General features: G+C 32.7%; 1 protein-coding gene across 1 annotated transcript in view; it reads left to right on the forward strand.

Moving 5' to 3' along the window:
* Positions 1-18,577, forward strand: part of LRBA (LPS responsive beige-like anchor protein) — a 558,252-nt gene that overhangs the window by 420,393 nt on the left and 119,282 nt on the right. Inside the window, exon 49 of the mRNA XM_006906268.3 lies at positions 11,179-11,331. Within this exon, the coding sequence (XP_006906330.1) occupies positions 11,179-11,331 (153 nt within the window). The remainder of the gene's footprint in view (positions 1-11,178; positions 11,332-18,577) is intronic.

An 18,577-nucleotide genomic window follows, 5' to 3' on the forward strand; every position in this document is an offset into this window, starting at 1 on the left:
TGATAGACAAGGTGCAAATGATAGATCCCTGTAGTTTTGCTGTCTCTTTTTCCTAAATCTCAGTCTTTTTCTCTCAAGATTTTTTTAATTAGCACATGTCTGGATCTATTTTCACAAACACTTCCCCTAAAATACTGTAAAAAAAAAAAAAGATAAATCCATGCAAAACAGCTACAACATTAAAAACAACACACACAAAAAAACAAAACCCACATGAACTTCTTTCCTTTTCTTCTTCCTTATTTTGCTCATTATTTTTGTTTCTTTACAAATAATAAAGGCTTTTATCCATCTTGCTTTCCTCTGAATGCCCCAGCAGACTTTAATAAAATAGTCCCAATTACTAGACAATACTAGAATTTCAGTTCTTGCTGTTGTGCTACATAGTTTCTCACTTTCTAGAAGTGTTATATAGGGCATCTATCTATATGCAGAAGTAGAGTACAACGAAGGTTAAGGGAAAGGTTTGAAAAAATTAAAAGAATTTAAAATTCCAAGTGTCAAGTTGATTGGAGCCTGATTAAAAGCGTTGCTTCATTCTTAAATATCATTTCATTATGTTCAGAGGCACAGAAATTTCCTTTTGGACTCACTTTGCCCTTCTTACCAATCTGGATATTCCGTCACCACCACCACCACCCTCCCCACACACCTTATTTCTTTAAACCATAAAATTTTTGTAGGTTGAACAGGATATTGATTTATTACCCCATTTTCTATATTGATTACCAGTTAATTTGGACCCTACAATTTACTTTCAAATACTTTGAAAAATATGCAATATATGGTTATATAGGCTATTTAAAGAACCTCCTTATAGTTGGTCCTTCTAAAACTGAGGATTTAATTGTGCCTTTTGTTCATCTTACCTCTTTAAAAGTGTTGCATTTTAACACTTTAGAAAGCATGTTTAAATTATATATTAAATAATGTGTAAGAATAAGTGTAAAAGAAATGTAAAAGAAATCACGATAATAATGTAAACATTTTATTGAGATATAACATTGTATTTCAGATGGAATCATATCAATTATAGCCTGACCTTTATTTGTATCATCTTGGAGTTTCTAGAGATACTGAGGATCATTTGGGGGAAATACAAATGATCTCCCAAACTTTAAACTGTAAATCATGCTAAAACTGAAAGACTGCTTTTAGTTAAAGCTAATATGGTCTCCTTCTCCTGTGAAATAAAAATAATTCATATTTTTACCTTTATTATATAGGATCATTTATGCAGTCTTGATGGCTCCATTTTAGACCTGACCCTTAATGATGCTTTGTATTCTGCCTGGTAAATAGTTCAGAAGTGTTGCCCAGTTCTTTAAGTAGGCTTACCATACTGTTTGCTTCCTTGCTCATTCTGTTTTAGCCAAACAGGAAGACCTCCTTGATATTTTTCAAATACTCTAGGTATCTTCCCACCTCGAGGCCTTTTGCTTTATTTTTCCTTTCCTTAAATAATTTCTCCAGAAATCCTTATGGATTTACTTCATCTCTTTCAAGTCCTTTCTCATATATCACCTTCTTAGTAAGGCCTTCTCTGTCTTCCCTATTCAAAGTTACATCCTTCACTCCATGCACTTTTACTTACTTTCCAGTATGATTTTTCTTCACATCACTCACTATCTGACATACATACATTTGTTCGTTTGTGTATTGTCTTATCCCACTGGAACATTAGCTCCACAAGAGCATGAATTCTGGACTATTTTGCTCCTCAGGTTATCCCGAGAGCTTAAAACAGTGCCTGAAACATAGTAGGCACTAAATTAAATATTTATTAAATTAATACATTGATGAAATGTAGAAGAGTATTCTGAGCAAGGAAAATGACTTGAACAAAGTTAGAGAAAATGTTTTTCACATTGGAGAATGCTTTATTGGCCTGCTAATTGGTCTCATGCACATGAAAAAGGGAGAGATACTGAAAGATAGTTGTAGTCTAATAAGAAGACCCTTATTAATATTTTAAAGATATTTGGCTTAATTTTGTAGGTCAATTCAGCAAAAATTTTCTGTAAACAGCCAGATAATAAATATTTTTCAATTTGTAGTCTGCACAATCTCTGTCACAGCTATTCAGCTCTTTCACTGCAGCACGAAAGTGCCCAAAAACAATATGAAACAAATGAGAATGACTGAGTTCCAATCAAATTTTATTTACAGAAATAGGAGACAGATCATTTTTGGCTCATGGGCTGTAGTTTAGCATACACTGCTATAGACGATGGTTGACTTCTCTACTACTTTATTGAAGCCAGTCTTGTCAGAGTCATTGATGAACAACTTCCATGTTGTCCAATGCACATTTTCAGTTTTCCTACTACTTGATCTGTCAGCATAATTGACACAATTAATTGATCCATTTTCCTTGTAACATTTTCTTCACTTGGTTTCTGAAATAAGGAGACACTGCCCCCTGGCTATCTGTGTACCTTTTTCTCAGCTTCTTCACTAGATTATCTTGTTCTCATACCCTAAATCATTGGAGTGCCTTAGGGCTTAGTCTTTGGATCTCTTTTGCATCAACACTTGATCCCTAGCACTTTATCTCAATTCTAATTAGCCCATAGCATTTTAAAATGAACATGTTCCAGTATTGAACTTGATATTCTCCAATTATTACCCACCCCCCAAAAAGTCCTCTCTTCCCCCAGTGTTTGCCATCTCAGTAAAAGAATGCACCATTTACTGAGTTTGCTTGGCCTTCAAAAAGCTTAGTTTGATTCCTCCCTTTCACACACACCCTAGTGCCTATCTTCTCAACCTTCGGAAAACATCCAGAATCTGACCAGTTATTACCACTGTTACTAGGGCCCTAGCCCAAGTGGCTATAATTTCTCACTTAACCTGTTTCCCCACATGGTGTCTTCTCCATAGGCACAGCAAGAATAATCTCTGTATTGTAAATCAGATCATAGTCCTGTGGTCAGATCTCTCCAATGATAGCTCTTCTAAGAACAAAATTCAAGTTCTTACTATAGCCACTTGAGGCCCTGTGTTGTCTGATTCTTTCTCTCTCTTACTCTGCTGCAACCTCACATGCCTTTGTTTTTGTTCCTCTTCAAAAATGCCAAGCCTGGTTCAGGCCATGCTACCCTGAACAAGCCCAATCCCATCTGATCTCGGAAGCTAAGCAGGGTCAGGCCTGGTTAGTACTTGGATGGGAGACCACCTAGGAAGACCTAGGCATAAAAAATAAAAAATAATAAGGGATTGTAAGCTGACAAGGTCCTTGCAATCTTGGAGATCAACCAAGGATTGCCTCACCTAAAAAAAATAAATAAAAATAATGCCAAGTCCATTCCTGTTTGAGTGGCATTACATAAAATGTTCTCTGTTCCGCCTGAACCACTCTACCCCACCTACTTGCTTTGCCCATCACCTTATTACATTCAGATCTCTGCTCAAAAGTCACCTCCTTAGAGTAAACTTAAACTGACCACTCTCTCTAAAATCATTTTTTGTCTTCTTATTTTGTTTTATTTTTTGTACAATATTTGCCACTATTTGACATGATACATATATAGCAGTTTATTTACTTTATGTCTTCATCACTAGAGGTCTACAAAAGTGGAGACTTTTTGTTTTGTCCACTTTGGAACCTCAGCATTTAGAACCTGCGTTGTATTTAGTTAGAAATCAGTACATATTGGCTATATGAAAGAATGGATAGTTTTAAAGATGCCAGAAAAAGAGGAGTCAGTGAAGGAGCCTAGGGAAAATAGGTCATTTGAGGAGAAAAAAGAGACTGTATGGCCACCCCAGCCAGAAGGGCACGACAAAACCCAAATGTATATGTGTTCCACATGGAATAGGCTGCTAACATCACATATTTTAGGAAGGGCTCTTCTGTCCCCAAGAAAGCTGAAAGCTGACTATCATCTGCTGACCAAGAGTTGTCAATTCAATTTTCTACATTTTTATAGTTAAGACAGATCGTGTTCTTACTGTTACAGCTTTATGAAAGAAGTCCATTTGAATATCTTATCACTGGTCGGCCGTATCTTGGATATTCAATTTAAAAACCCTATCTTATAATTCATTTTGTATTGTTAGTGATAAATGTAAAATTTGTATTAAGTTATGAACTTAATATGGTCAGTACAGTATATTCAGTACTTATAATTAAGTAAAAAGATATTGCTTAATAATAATATTTTTTAAAATGACTCACTAATATTACAAAAATTAGTTTTAGCTTTAAAAATTAACCCTTATTAGTTTTAAGTGCACACATGTTTATTAAATGATAATTGAAAATGGAGGTGATCATAGTAGTTTTATTTGTGTCTTGTGAGCTTTGTAAAACATGAGACCTTTGACTCGCCCTTTACTACCTCTGAAATCCCAGGAGTCTGTAATTTAAAGATAAGTTAGCTTCCTTTTTTTCTTTATCAACACACTGTCTACCCTAATACATTTCATGGATGCTGATAACATCAGCATTATAGTCATTTATATGAAAGTGTTTAACTATAGTTAATCGTAATTGCTGGAAATATATTTCTTGATGCATTTGTTTAAGAAAAAATTTTAAACTTAAATGATTTGGTAGTTTGAATTTATTCTTATTGTTTTCAGACATAATTTTAAATCAGAATTTTTTAATGCTTAATGAAAGTAAAATTAAGCTTACTCTTTTCCACACATCTTTTGCACATTTCTGGCTTTTGTGCTCCCTCCCTCGCTCTCTCCCTCTCCCTTTTCTTTTTTCTTCTTTTCTTTATTTTTTTGCAAGTCACTCTCCTTCCACCAGTCTTTTCTCCCTTTCACAACTCATATCCACATTACAGTGTACTCATGCTGTCTCACCTTTCTCTTAAAAATGTAAAACGCAGTCTAACGGAACTATATATTTATCCTGGTTTTTATGCATACCTTATGCATAACTCGCAGAGTTGTTAGTTTAGTCACATTTCTTTAACAGTTAGATGATGTATCCATGTGCAGTAAGTCTTCACTCGACAGCAGCTTTAAGCGAAACAACAAAATGACATTATTCAAGGACCTGCTGTACTAATTTTTTTTTAGCATTGAACTTTGTATTTTTTTTGTCCACAATGAATCATTTTTTTTGTCCTTTGATAAAAATCACTTGAAACACTGAATATTTTTATTCTTCTGCTACTTATATACTAGGGAGGAAAAAATCTTTTAAGGCACTTAGAAAATGATGGTGTCTTCCTGAATTACAAAAATGAACACATTCCAGCTATGATTTGTTTTTTGACTGATGATCTTTTGATATTTTTGTTCAATAAAAAAATGTAGACTGTTTATCAATATGCTCATGGACACCAAATTAACTATTCTCACTCACACATAGCAATGTGTATGTCTTTTACAACTTGTTCCAGAAAGGATTTAATGTGGGCATGTAATTTATGTCTTGTTTTCTGGTAGCAGCACAGTACCTGTTGTTTGTGTTATCAATGTTTATTATCGCTTCCCAGGTTACAATTTCCTTGAAGGCTGGGGCCTGGGACAGCAACAGGCTCAGTAAAAATGTCCAGTCCAAACATGGAAGTGAAAAAATGTGTTGAAAGCCGGAGAAAACTATGAAATATTGAGGGTATTCATCATAAAGTGAGACATGTTAAGCCATACTGTCATTGCTAATAAAAAAATAATAAATTTGTTTTAAGTTCAGTAGTTACTTAGGAATTATGAAGTCTTAAATATTTTTGTGGACACATTAATTTTTACAAGTAAGTTTTGTTAAATGCCCTTAGAATTGTGTTAAATGCTTTATGGATGGGCATATTTCAGTGCATGTGCTGTTGGCCCTAAGATCAGGCAAGTTGGGATTTTTATCAGAGGTCACATTAATAAGAATAATAATTGTTATTATTAATAGTGATAAGATCTTATGTGCATATAGAATTCTGTATTATCTCTTAGTATCACAATAATCCTTTGTTTTAGAAATGACAGTTGAGGGGAGTAAGGGTCAGAAAAATTAAATTAATTTAAAGACCTGTGACCGGTAAGTTAAGTAGACAAGACTCAAACCCAGTTATTCTCTTCACTATATTAGGTTGAGATAGATTGTCTTTTATCTATTGGTGCATAATCTATGGTTTTCTTAATTTATTGCATTGAAAATGACAGTTTTATAATATCTAAAATGACAATATTTATTGGATCTGTTTAGATTATTTAGGTTATAGATTATTTTTCCCTTTCCAATTTTAAAATTTACTGTTATATTTCTATTATTAAACGAAAAAGTTAGTATCTTATCTACTAAATAAGGAGAAACTAAATTTAAACATCAGTTTGAAAACTCTCAGATATGCAGTTCATTTAAAATGACATAGGTACAATTCAACTCTGATCAATTTTTTTTTTAAGTTTTTTTATTTGTGGACTAGCAAAATGAGTATTTGAAAGTTAAAATATATCAACATGTACTTTTTTTTTTTATAATATATTGGTCATCTACTTTTTTGTTTATTAAGAAAGCATATTTTAGTTTTTTTCTTTCATAAAATATATCATTTTCCAATAGTGAAATGCTAAAATTTTGCTTTCACGTCTTTATTACCATCAGTGTCCCCAAAGCAGTATACGTTAAATTAGTTATCTTGCTATTGTGCTTATATTCAAGTTGTCATGATTTCATATTTTACTAAGAATAAAATGAAAATTTAACTTTAGCTATGAAGTAGCATCTTTATTTTTATTTAGATTTTGATTATATTGTGTCTTTGGGTTAATAGATTAATATGTGTCATGGTTGCTCAAGTATTATTGAAGTAATGGTTTTAGTTCAATGGCCAGAATTGGTGACGATTAGCAGGAGAATCATACAGCCTTGTTGCAGAGGTCATTCATGTCAGTGGGGATCATACCGTAATAAAGAAAACTAAAGCATATGTGTGGTCACAACCAATCCTTGTCATTATGCCATGAAAGCCTTGGGATTTGTGATCAAAGCAATGGGCTTATCCTGAACTGTGGTATAACCTCTGGTTGAACCTTTCAAATTTTTATTTTAGGAGATGATTCAATACATTTTGACTATTTTACCTGCATCTAAGACCCGTCTGCCTAATTAAATGATAGAAATTAAAATTATTGTCAGCAAGTCAAGAGAAAATGTGAATTATAAATATCTCTGTCTTCTGTCAGTGTTGTTTACTTATCATTTTCTACTGATGTTTTAAAGAATTGCTGAACATGTGTTTTTTATCTAGGGCTGAATGTTCTATTCTGATGAATATAAAACATACTTCATTTTGTAAATGTACATTAGCAGTATTAGAGAGACTTAATCTTTGACTGTTACTAAATTTCATTTGTCAAAGGAGATAATTTTTAACTATAATAGTTGGTGGTATTCTATCAAGTCATGGTTCTTAGAAAGATGCTTTTAAGATTAAGGTGGAATTCTGCTGTATAACTTGAATGTCATTGTCATCCTTAATAAAATTTAAGCCATATGTATACTTGTTTATTTCTTTTGTCACATGTTGGTGTACCTCAGTTGAGTTCAGCATGTTTATTTTATTTTAAGAGGGTATTTGACTTCTATCAATTTATTTATGCAGTTTTCCTTACAACGAGGTAATATGTTTTAAGTATATATGTTCACTCCTTTACTTAATTTTATTGTGCTCATTTGATAATGTCCTTTGTAGCTGCTTTGTAATCTTTCTTGTCAGTGTTAATTTCTTGGAAACATTTGTCCTATTTTAAATTCATGTTCATTTTTTAAATTCCCTTATGGAAAAAAAGCTTAACTTTATAGCCTGGCATTCAAGGCTTTCTGTACTTTGAACCTGCCTATGTCTCCAACCTTATTTCCCACTTCGTGTATATAGTCTTCTCTAAACCAATTAAATAGTTCCTCATTGATCATCGGAAACAAATGATATGCATATTTCAATCTCTGTACCTCTTCTTAAAATATTCCCCTTGTCTGAACTGTTCTCATTTTTTTTTTCCCCTCTGCTTATCTTCGAGTTTAAATACCATTTTTTCAACCATTCAGTCAACAGATTTTTACTGAACGCCTAACATGTGTCACACTCTGTGAAAGTATAGTGGTGAACAAGGTATATAAAGTCCTCAATCTCATGGAGTCTTCAGTTTAGAGGTACCTAGAAAATTGGCCCTCACATCTTTAGTCCACCTTGTCATATCCTCACTGTGTAAGACACATGATCTTTGGAAGCAGACAGCTCTGCTGGATTATACCAAACTTGGGTTAAGGAATATTTGCTAATGCCAAAATTCCTGGTACCAAGGGATACCTTCCCTAAGTGTACCATCATGAGTTCACCATGTACAGTTGGGCAGATTGTTGTCTATGTAAAGGTACGTGATTGCAGGAAAGAATAGGAGCAGAAATCCAGTCTGTATTCCACTTACCAAAATGAGTTCCCTTGGGACTGCATTAGCTCAGAAGGGTTGCCTTTTTCTAATTCATACAGAAGTGCTATATGGGCAAGTGTCACCCTGATCACCACTCACCATCCCCTGGGTTTCAGCCTAACCTCTTCATCCCCTCTCCTTCCTGTCAGGCTGAAAGAAAGCTGATTACAGATTTTAAGAAATTTGCCACCCTAATCTTAGAGAAAACCTTCTCTCTTTTGTGACTTCTGTCTCTTTGAAAAGACTAACTTTTGATACTGCTCCTCCTGGACATAATCTTTTTTGCTTAGACTCTCACAAAAGACAGAAAAAGAGGATGTCTTCAAGAGGCCTCTCTTCTGGACCTTGCAAATGTTCTGAAAATGCCTGACTACTCTCTTGATATGGAGGAATTTGGGGGCGGGAGATAAAAATAAAGGGGGCAAAACAAATTTATATATTGATAAATTTTAAGTGAAATATTAAGCTTAGTTTTCAATTAATAAAGCTTAAAATTTTAATTTTGAAATATTTGTAGAATGTCCATTGTACAAAATTTACAGGCTATCTATTTTTAATAGGAAATTTCAAATAAAATCTATGGTAATTTTGGAAATTGATGAGTTATTACCTTCCTCCTAGCATGATAGAAATTATATAACTGAAAGTTTAACATGGTCCAGTAAGATTTAAAAATTTTCTTCATATCTTTTGTGAAAATTTTCTCATTTGGTTTATGTCTGTTTTGTTTTGAAATTTTAGCATCTAAAATTCAACCATTATAATTGTTTTTAATATTAGGAGAATTATTACTCAGCAGCATAGTGAGTAAAATAGGCCAAAGGAGGGTAACATCCTCTAATGTGAGGGCCTGGGTTTGGAGTTGGGGGTGAGTGGGTATTACTGAAATGAAAAGAATTAGCATTTAGTTAAGCCAAAATGCGACTTTTGATTTTTGAATACACAAAGTAGGCATAGTCCTCTTATTGTAGAAGTAGCACAAGTAATATGAAGTAAAATTAAGACATTTTAGTAAATTTCTCAAAGTTGGAATATATTGCATGCACACTTCAGCAAATTATTGATATAATTATAAGGAGATTTATATTCATATCTGGGTAAATAATGGCATAATTTTAAAATTCTTCCTGGTTTGATTAATTTTATTAAATAATAAATACTATATATGTAGTGTATATGTATTTTACACATATGTAATATAATTTTTCAGGTAAACCAGTTGTTTTCTTATGAAGGAATCAAAAGTTTGTGTTTACTTTTAAAAAATAACTTAGAATGTATGTTAAAAACGTATATTTAAAATATTTACCACTGTGTAAACGTATAAGTAGAACCCATGCTTACTTGATGATTTGACCCAGACTTTAGAGTTAAAGTTTTGATCTTAGTTCCAAATTTATCATAAATCAGCTGTGTAAACTTGGGCAAATTACTTCTTTGAGTCTTAGTTCATTTTTAAAATAGAGATGATACCTTACCTTGTAAAGTTATTGTGAAGATTAAATGCAGTAAGTTTATTAAGAGTTTACTTTAGTACCTGACTCATCTCATGCAGTAAACATTAGCTCAAACAAATTGGATATAGCTCTTTGTTGTATAAAATAACACATATGTCTTTCCCCTTTTTGTCAGTCAGACTTAACATGCATTGTTTTTGAAGGTGAGAATCTTAAAACTGGAGTGATTACTTTTTTATTTCATTTATGGTTAAACTTTTAACAGGGTTCTCCCTTAAAATTTTTTTTGCTTAATTTAAGTTTTTCAAGTCCAATGACCAGGTGGTTGTCAGGCATTTGGAGGACAAACTCATTTCTACCCTGCCTAGTTAATTATTGTGATTGTAAACCAAGAGTGTGCAGTTCACAGTCAAGCAACATTTCACATGGGTGATGGAGGTGATAATAGCTTAATTCTTGCTGGATCTTTTTTCTTTGCTCTGGCAAGTTCATACTGACCTTGTCCAAAATCTGATGACCTCCCTATTTTACTAAACTGTTTGGAAAGCCAGGCCTGCCATAGCTGGCCCTGAGGGGTATCTGAAAGACCACTGAGTCACTGACCCATGTCAAAACTGGATTTCAAGTCTGATCTACAGGACCTCTGAAATAGTTATACATGAGTCCTATTGTACACAAAAACCTAGCTGGCTGAATTTTTCTGCTTATTAAATACTCTATTAAAGTGTATTTTAAATGTCCTTTAAAGTCCTATCTAATTTACTCGATTTCTTACACAGGTCATTTTCTAGACTGCTTATAAGTTTTGAAATTTTTATCAATGTTCGTACCTTAAAACTAAACTTGAATGTTTTGAAATGTGAGTCAAATATACTGTTAACTGTGACTAATTATAATGAATATCTTCCTGGTTAATGAAGGGCCCAAGGTAGTGGCATTTTAATGCTTATAAAGGTTTTGTTTATTTTCCGTAAAATTCCATATACCTCATTTAAAAATCAAGTTTAAGTTGTTGTTATTGTCACAGCATGTTAATCTCTGTTTCTCTCTTGTCAAACCTCAAATATTACTTAAATGTTGGTATTTAAGAATTTTAAGGTTATGAAACTTGTCCTGAAGGAAAGCATATAACCAACCAGCAAAATGTTATTTAAATTTGGTTGGATAGTATCTGTCTACCTTAATAGAAACTTTGCAATAGGGCTGTGATATGAAAAGAGAAAACAATTCTGTTTATTTTTTTTTCTGCATAATAGGACATGATCAAGGCCTTTTATGAATATCTAGTCAGTATCCTACAATTTATAATATGACATTGTCTTTTATTTTTATATAGGAGTTGATTCCTGAATTTTATTATCTCCCTGAGATGTTTGTCAATTTCAATAATTATAATCTTGGAGTGATGGATGATGGGACAGTAGTGTCTGATGTTGAACTTCCTCCTTGGGCCAAAACCTCAGAAGAATTTGTTCGCATAAACAGATTGGTAAGATAGTAATCATCTACTCTGTCATGAGCCTTTCCTCAAAGTATGTTTCATGTGTTGGTATAATCATTAACCCTTGCTCTTCTGAACAGAACTGTAGTTGATAGGGATAACTGAGAGTGACATAATAGTTCATGAATCAGTATAAACTTGATAAAATTTTATTGTATTGAAAGGTATAACAGTTTCTTTTATTCTTTTATGCAGTGTTTAGGTTACTTTCATATGTATGTGATAATTCAAAATTATAAGCAAAAACTGTTAGTTAAACTTGGAATGCTGTGCTTTTTCTAACATGGATTTCTCATACCAGGAAAAGAACATAATTGTGTGTGCCAGGTTAGAAGGCCAATGCACATTTTGGTAATAAAAACAAGATATCAAATTATATCCTGTATCTCTTTTGAAGGGACTCTTCATGTAATACTTGGAATATGAAAACTTAGAAACTTGAAAGTACAATAATCATTGTGCTTAGAAATGACTTTTCAGAATCCTCTCTAGGGGCTCTTTAATGTCTTCTGATATATGGGTACTCTGTTTTATGAAAAAGTAACATGATTTTTTTTGCCTTTAATTTTAATAAAAGTTAGGAATCAGGGAGATTGGTCTCAGTATTTAAAAGTAATATTTTATCATATTCCATATTAAAGATGAAATCAAAATTTCATTGTATTTTTAATTTACATTTAAGCAAAGAAAATTATTGCATTTTAGTTTCCTAGATGACATTTCTTACCTTTTATACCAACAATTGTGTTTTAATCCTGCCTTTCAGATCCTAATTATAATCTCATTACTACTGAAATGTCACGTTTTATGTATACGGGAAGCACGGCAGGGGAAGTAGAAAGAACGTAGGTTTTGACTAGACCAGTTTTCTTAATCCTGGATAAATCACGTTGCTGGTTATGGAATCCTAGGCTATTTAACGTTTCTGAGCCTTGGTTTCCTCATTTGTAATTTGGAAATTATGAGTATAAAATTGTAACGATGTATGTAAAATGCCTAGGATACTCTCGGGCTTGTGGCAGGCACTTGGAAAATAGTGTCTAGCATTATTCTATCACAGTGTTGAGGGCCATACTGCATTTTACTTTTATTCCAGTGCTTTTGAAGCTTCTCGTATAAATTAAATTAAAATGAGAGCAAAAGACAAAGCTTAGCTCTGAAAGATATTGGAGGAGATGTCAGACTTTTAGATGTGACAGTTGTCTGTCTATGGTGTGTGACTTTGTTTCCCAGGGGTGCATAGAAGTCAATGGGAAGTACAGTCATTTTGCAATTTCTTTTTCTTTTAGTGACTGCCCTTTTAAAATACATTTTATTCGGGTATGATTTACATATTGTAAAATTCACCTTTATAAAAGTGCACAATTCAATAAATTTTAGTAAATTTATACAGTTGTGTAACATCACCACAATCCGCTTTAGAACACTTATATCACTCCAAAAAGTTTGCTTGTACTGGTTTGCTATCAGTCTTTGTTTTCCACTTTTAGTCCCAGGCATCCACTGATTCTATAGTTTTGCATTGTCTAGAAATTTAATGTAAATGGAATTATACAATGTGTTGTCTGTTTGTGCCTGGCTTCTTTCACTTAGCCGTTATGCCTTTAAGATTCATCTGTGTTGTTGCCTACATCAGTAGTTGTTTTTTTTTGTTTCGTTTTGTTTTGCGTTTTTTTTTGTTGTGTTTTTTTTGTTTGTTTGTTTGTTTTTTTGTATTGCTGCATAGTATTCCATTGTAAAGATACAACATACTTTGTTTATTTACTGGTTTATGGACATTTGTTTTTTTCCAATTTGAGGCTATTATGAATATTTGTATATGTGTTAAGGTGGACATCTGTTTTCATTTCTCTTAGATTCCTAGGAGTTTAATTGCTGGGTCATATGCTAAGAATTCGTTTCCCATTTTGCATTCCCACCTACAATGTGTGAAGTTCCAATTTTTCATATCCTTGTCATAACTTGGTATTACCAGTCTTATTCATTTTAGCCATTCTAGTAGGCGACTTTAATTTGCATTTCTCTAGTGATTAATGATGTTAATCACCTTTTCACCAGTTTATTTTCTACATATATGTTCTGTGGCAAAACTGTCTATTCACACGTTTAGCCTATTTTTTAATTGGGCTGTTTTTCTTTTTATTATTCTGTTTTGAGAGATTTTTTATTATTCTCCATAAAAGTCCTTTATCCAACATACCTTTTCCAAAGATTTTTCTCCTAGCCTAGTCATTTCATTTTGAATGGTTCCTTTTGAATTACCAATTTAAAAAAATGTTTTTACTCTTAGGTAGATATAAAATAATATTTATATAATATTTGAAAAATATAAATACTCATCTCCATTCTTAAAATAACTTTTTAAGAAAATAATTAAAATCATATTCCCATCATTTTATTATGGAAGTGTGTTTTTCTCCAATATGATTCAAACTTTTAAATCTCAAGGGAACCAGCTCTCTATTAATCATGATCATATTTAGTATTAAAAATGCTATAAAATAATATTTATATAATATTTGAAAAATATAAATACTCATCTCCATTCTTAAAATAACTTTTTAAGAAAATAATTAAAATCATATTCCCATCATTTTATTATGGAAGTGTGTTTTTCTCCAATATGATTCAAACTTTTAAATCTCAAGGGAACCAGCTCTCTATTAATCATGATCATATTTAGTATTAAAAATGCAAAGAGGTTTTTTAGTGTGTTTACTTTGGTATAAGAGGCAGACACATTGAAAATGTTATATTTAAAGCTTTTCAACAATATTTTGACAATTAAGAAAATTTAACTATGAATTGAGCTAAGCCAATCCCTTGTCAGTACCTCCCACTTTTACTTTCACTCAGAAAAGCCAGATCCGTTTAGAGTGGGTTTCCCAAGGGCACAAAAAACAGAAGGTGGTAACTTCCCAAATTGTGTTCCAATCAGATTGAGGATTTGCCCACTCTAGTTTTAAACGCGGACACGACTACAAAATTATATACAAAATAGCATTTTATGATACTAACTACACATTATTATAACTTATTAAGTTACTAAACATTTGTCCCAGTGATTCCTCTTCTTATAAGTTTTACAGATGTCTTAATAGTTTAGACTCTGAATAAGCATACGTTCTTAGCAGAACTATATAAAAATTCATGGCACATCAAATGCAAATATAGTTTATCATTGAATATTTACATCTCTGATCAATTCATAATTAGGGGAAATACTTATTTTACTTTCACATGTCTTTATGAAAGAACTTATTCATTCATTCACTCATTCAGAAATCTTTATTATATACCTATGATGAACAAAGCTTTTTTACAGTGCAGTGCATATTGATTCATTTTATAATTTTTGTTAACTTTCTGTAAGTGACTGAATTATTAGTATGGTATTTTATGTATCTGTGAGCATGTTATCACATAAAGGTTTATCCCCCTCCTCTTTTTGGTTTACTTCTTCAGATTTTATGCAATGATTGTAGCTCATGAAATGCATACTACTTTGATCTGTGACCTTTTTGTGGTGCTAATCGGGTTCCTGATATCATTATACCTTACTCATTAATCATATTTCCTGCAGCCCGTCAGGCAGCCAGACAGCACAAGTCCCTGTTTTCAGCCCTCTGTTGGCAGGTTTCTGCTTTTCCAGATTATTACAGACGATACTTTGGCTTCTCATAGCCAGAGCCACATCAAGCTGTGTGTTACAATTAAAGTCAGATGGCCCTCAGGTTGAACAGGGATATAATGTTGCAGCTGTCTCTCTTCCTGGAACAAACCAGCACCAAGAACAGATGATCTATAGGACAGTGAATAATAACAGATTGTACAGTACTCCGTTGGTAGCCGGGGATCACAGAATTAATTAACTGACATAGTCATTTTAAGATACCCAGCATGTCTTTTTTAAGTATTTACTTGCCCAAATATTAATTCAGGGGGATAGGATATTTTTAGGAACATGATTTTGATAGTGGACTGCTAATACATTTTTTTATTTGTGTTAGAGGAACATAACTACTATATTTCCTAACCATTTTAATCCTCAGAGCTTTCTGTAAGTAATGAAGAGCTACATGTAGGATTGACAAAGTAGTCAAAGTATTGGATTTATGTACAAAAGATAATATCCTTTGTATTTTAGAAGGAAAACCCACCTAGGTCTGATTAGTCTTTCAGGTAAATAAATTACACTTTCTTTGTTCTGAATAGTTGGAATCAGGGTAAAACCAGAGCAGCCTTTGCAGCCCAGAGGTTGGTCTATGTTATTTAATATTACCTGGACCAAAAAAAAAAATTATTCCAAATACTGCTTCCGAAATATAAATGAGAAACAGGCTTTCATACTTTCAAATAATCTAAAAATGTATGAGTTCAGACTGCTCATCATATGTCTCTTATGATATAATGCCGATGTTATGGACCTGTATTGTATTGCCTCTTATAACCCCAGGCTTTAACTGGAATAAAAGACAAAGAAAAGCATACTCTGAGCAATAATGGTAGATCTGTTTATAAAAGTTGATGAAATGGAACATTTTATTTTATTTGAAGAATATATAGTTTATTCCAATTATAATAAAAGTAATTCATTCATATAACAGGTATTTACTGTATATCCATGTACCAGCATTGTAAGACTCAGTGAACAAGACAGACCATATTTGGAGGGTACTTCCTCTTTGATTGCTTAAGTTGTTGCAATAGAAAGCCTCTCAGGGCTGAGAGGTGGTGTGAAGGCAATAAAGGAGGGCTTCTATTGATGAATTGTCCTGAGTTTCCCAGTTAGACTCACATTTGCTTTTGTGTACTTTTGTAGCTTTGTCTTCTCTACTAATTCATAATGGTGACATGTGTAGTCACTTGATTGAGAAGATAAAGAAAAAATGAGTTTGTTATCTCCTTTCCAGATGTTATAAGAACAGATTAAAAGCGATGATTTTTTAAATACTGTGTGAGAAAAATAAAATTTCCAATTTCATTTCTTCATCAACCTTGTTTTTTCCTTTCTATTGCTAAATATAAATCTATATAACCTACCTAAACCTTCATAGATCTTATTTCTCTCAATGAACTAGGTCAAGCTTTTCTAACCTTTTCATTTGAATGGGAAATTTACATTTCTTAAGTGATGACAATATATTTGACACTAAGAATAGCACGTTGATTAAAAAGTGCTGTATGTACACACAGCAAGACCTGCAGCTTGAGATGGCTGAGTTTGCAATGGTATAGCAATTAGATTATTGTAATGGCATATTATGTTCCAAATCACAGTGTTTATAAACACTGTAAGGCTGAGAGGTTTAATCGAGATTTAAAAGGGGTTGTACTTTTTTATACCTTTATTGTATCCTTGTTTCCATTTTCTGGATAAATGGCATTTAAAAACCTGTTTCTTAAGAGAGCTGACCAGAAGCTAACATGTTTTCTTTCCTACTGTTCTTATTCCAGTTGCCTTTTCTTTTTCCACACTGATGATGATATGGATAATAATATATATAGTCATGGTAGCTTCAATTGGTACTAATTATTCTCAACCTTAGACATATCCTTCCCTCTCCCCTCCCCACTCCATGCAGTGATTGGATCTAAATCCCTGGGAAATGGGGGCACAAATTTATGAAGTTTGAAAGAAAATCTAAAATTACTATTGTTTGGTTTACTCTTAGTCCTGATATATAATATACTGTGAAATTTTTTGTTCAAAAAGGACACTTAAATAAGTGAAAAAAAAAGATATCCCATGTTGATAGGTTGTTAATTCTCCCCCAAATTATTTATAAATTCAATATAAAAATCAATCCAGGTCTCAATAGGTTATTTTTGTTTATTGGAATATGGAAAAAAAAATTGTAAAGGAGTAAAGGGCCAATTATAGCCAAGACCCTCTCTGAGAACAAGAACAGGTTTCAGAGGGATTTGCTTTACTGTATATCAAGAAATATTATAAAGCTATAGTAATTAGGGGAAATTAGGAGAAGTAGACTAACCAAAGTAAAGAGAGAGCCCAGAAACAGACCAGGACTTATAAAGAAACTGTTGTAGAGCTGGTATTGCAGATCTGTAAGAAAAAGGACTTTTCAGTTTAGGGTACTGAGATAGTTACTGTAATTAATTTCCTAGAGCTGCCTTAACAAAGTACCACAAACTGGGTGGCTTAAACAAGTTCTGGAGGCTGGAAGTCAAATAAGAATTCAGCAGGGTTGGTTCCTTCTGAGGTCTCGGAGGGAAGGCTCTGTTCTAGGCTTCTTGTTGGCTTGTATAGCTGTCTTCTCCCCGTGTCTCTTCACGTCATCCTCCCTCGGTGTGCTGTCCCTGTGTCCAGATTTCCCCTTTTTATGAGGACACCGGTCATACTGATTAGGGGCCCACCTTAATCCAGTATGACCTCATCATAACATAAGTACATATGTAATGACCCTATTTCCAAATCAGGTCATATTCTGAGTTAGTGGGAAGTTAGGATTTCAACATTTGAATTTTGGGAGATACAATTTACACTCATAACAACAGATATCAATATGAAAAAAATTGAAAGTGGAAGTTTATCTTCTACCACAAACAAAAATTAAAATATAGTAAAGCTTTAAATATAAGGGTAGAATTTTTAGAAGATAATGCAGGAGGATTTCCTTGTGACTTTAGAATAGAGAAAAGTTCTCCAAACAAGAAACAAAAAGTGAAATATGATATATTACATTAATTGGGGGATGTTAAACCAACCTTGTATTTCTTGAATGTATCACATTTGGATGGTATAAATTTTTTTGACATATATTGTATTTTTTGTTGTTAATATATTGCTTTTGAGGATTTTTGCCTCTTTGTTCATGAGGAATATTGATATATAATTTTCTTGTGTTTTCTTTGACTTTAATATCAGGATAATATTAGTCTCATAGAAGGAGAATTTCCTTTTCCTCTGTTCTCTGAAAGACTTATTATCAGGATAATATTAGTCTCATAGCAGGATTTCCTTTTCCTCTGTTCTCTGAAAGACTTTGTGAAAGATTGGTTTCTTTCTTTTTTAAATATTTGGTGCTATTCACCACTGAAGCCATCTGGACGTGGGATTTCCTTTGTGGAAAGATTTTAAACTACCAATTCAGTTCTTTACTTGTTAGAGTATTTTCATATTTTCTATTTTCCTTGAATTAGTTTCAGTAATTTGTGGTTTTTTAGGTACTTGTTTTTCTAATTTATTGGTATAAAAGTTCACAGTATGCCT

This window comes from Pteropus alecto, unplaced genomic scaffold (genome assembly GCF_000325575.1).
Source record: "Pteropus alecto unplaced genomic scaffold, ASM32557v1 scaffold50, whole genome shotgun sequence".
NCBI lineage: Eukaryota > Metazoa > Chordata > Mammalia > Chiroptera > Pteropodidae > Pteropus > Pteropus alecto.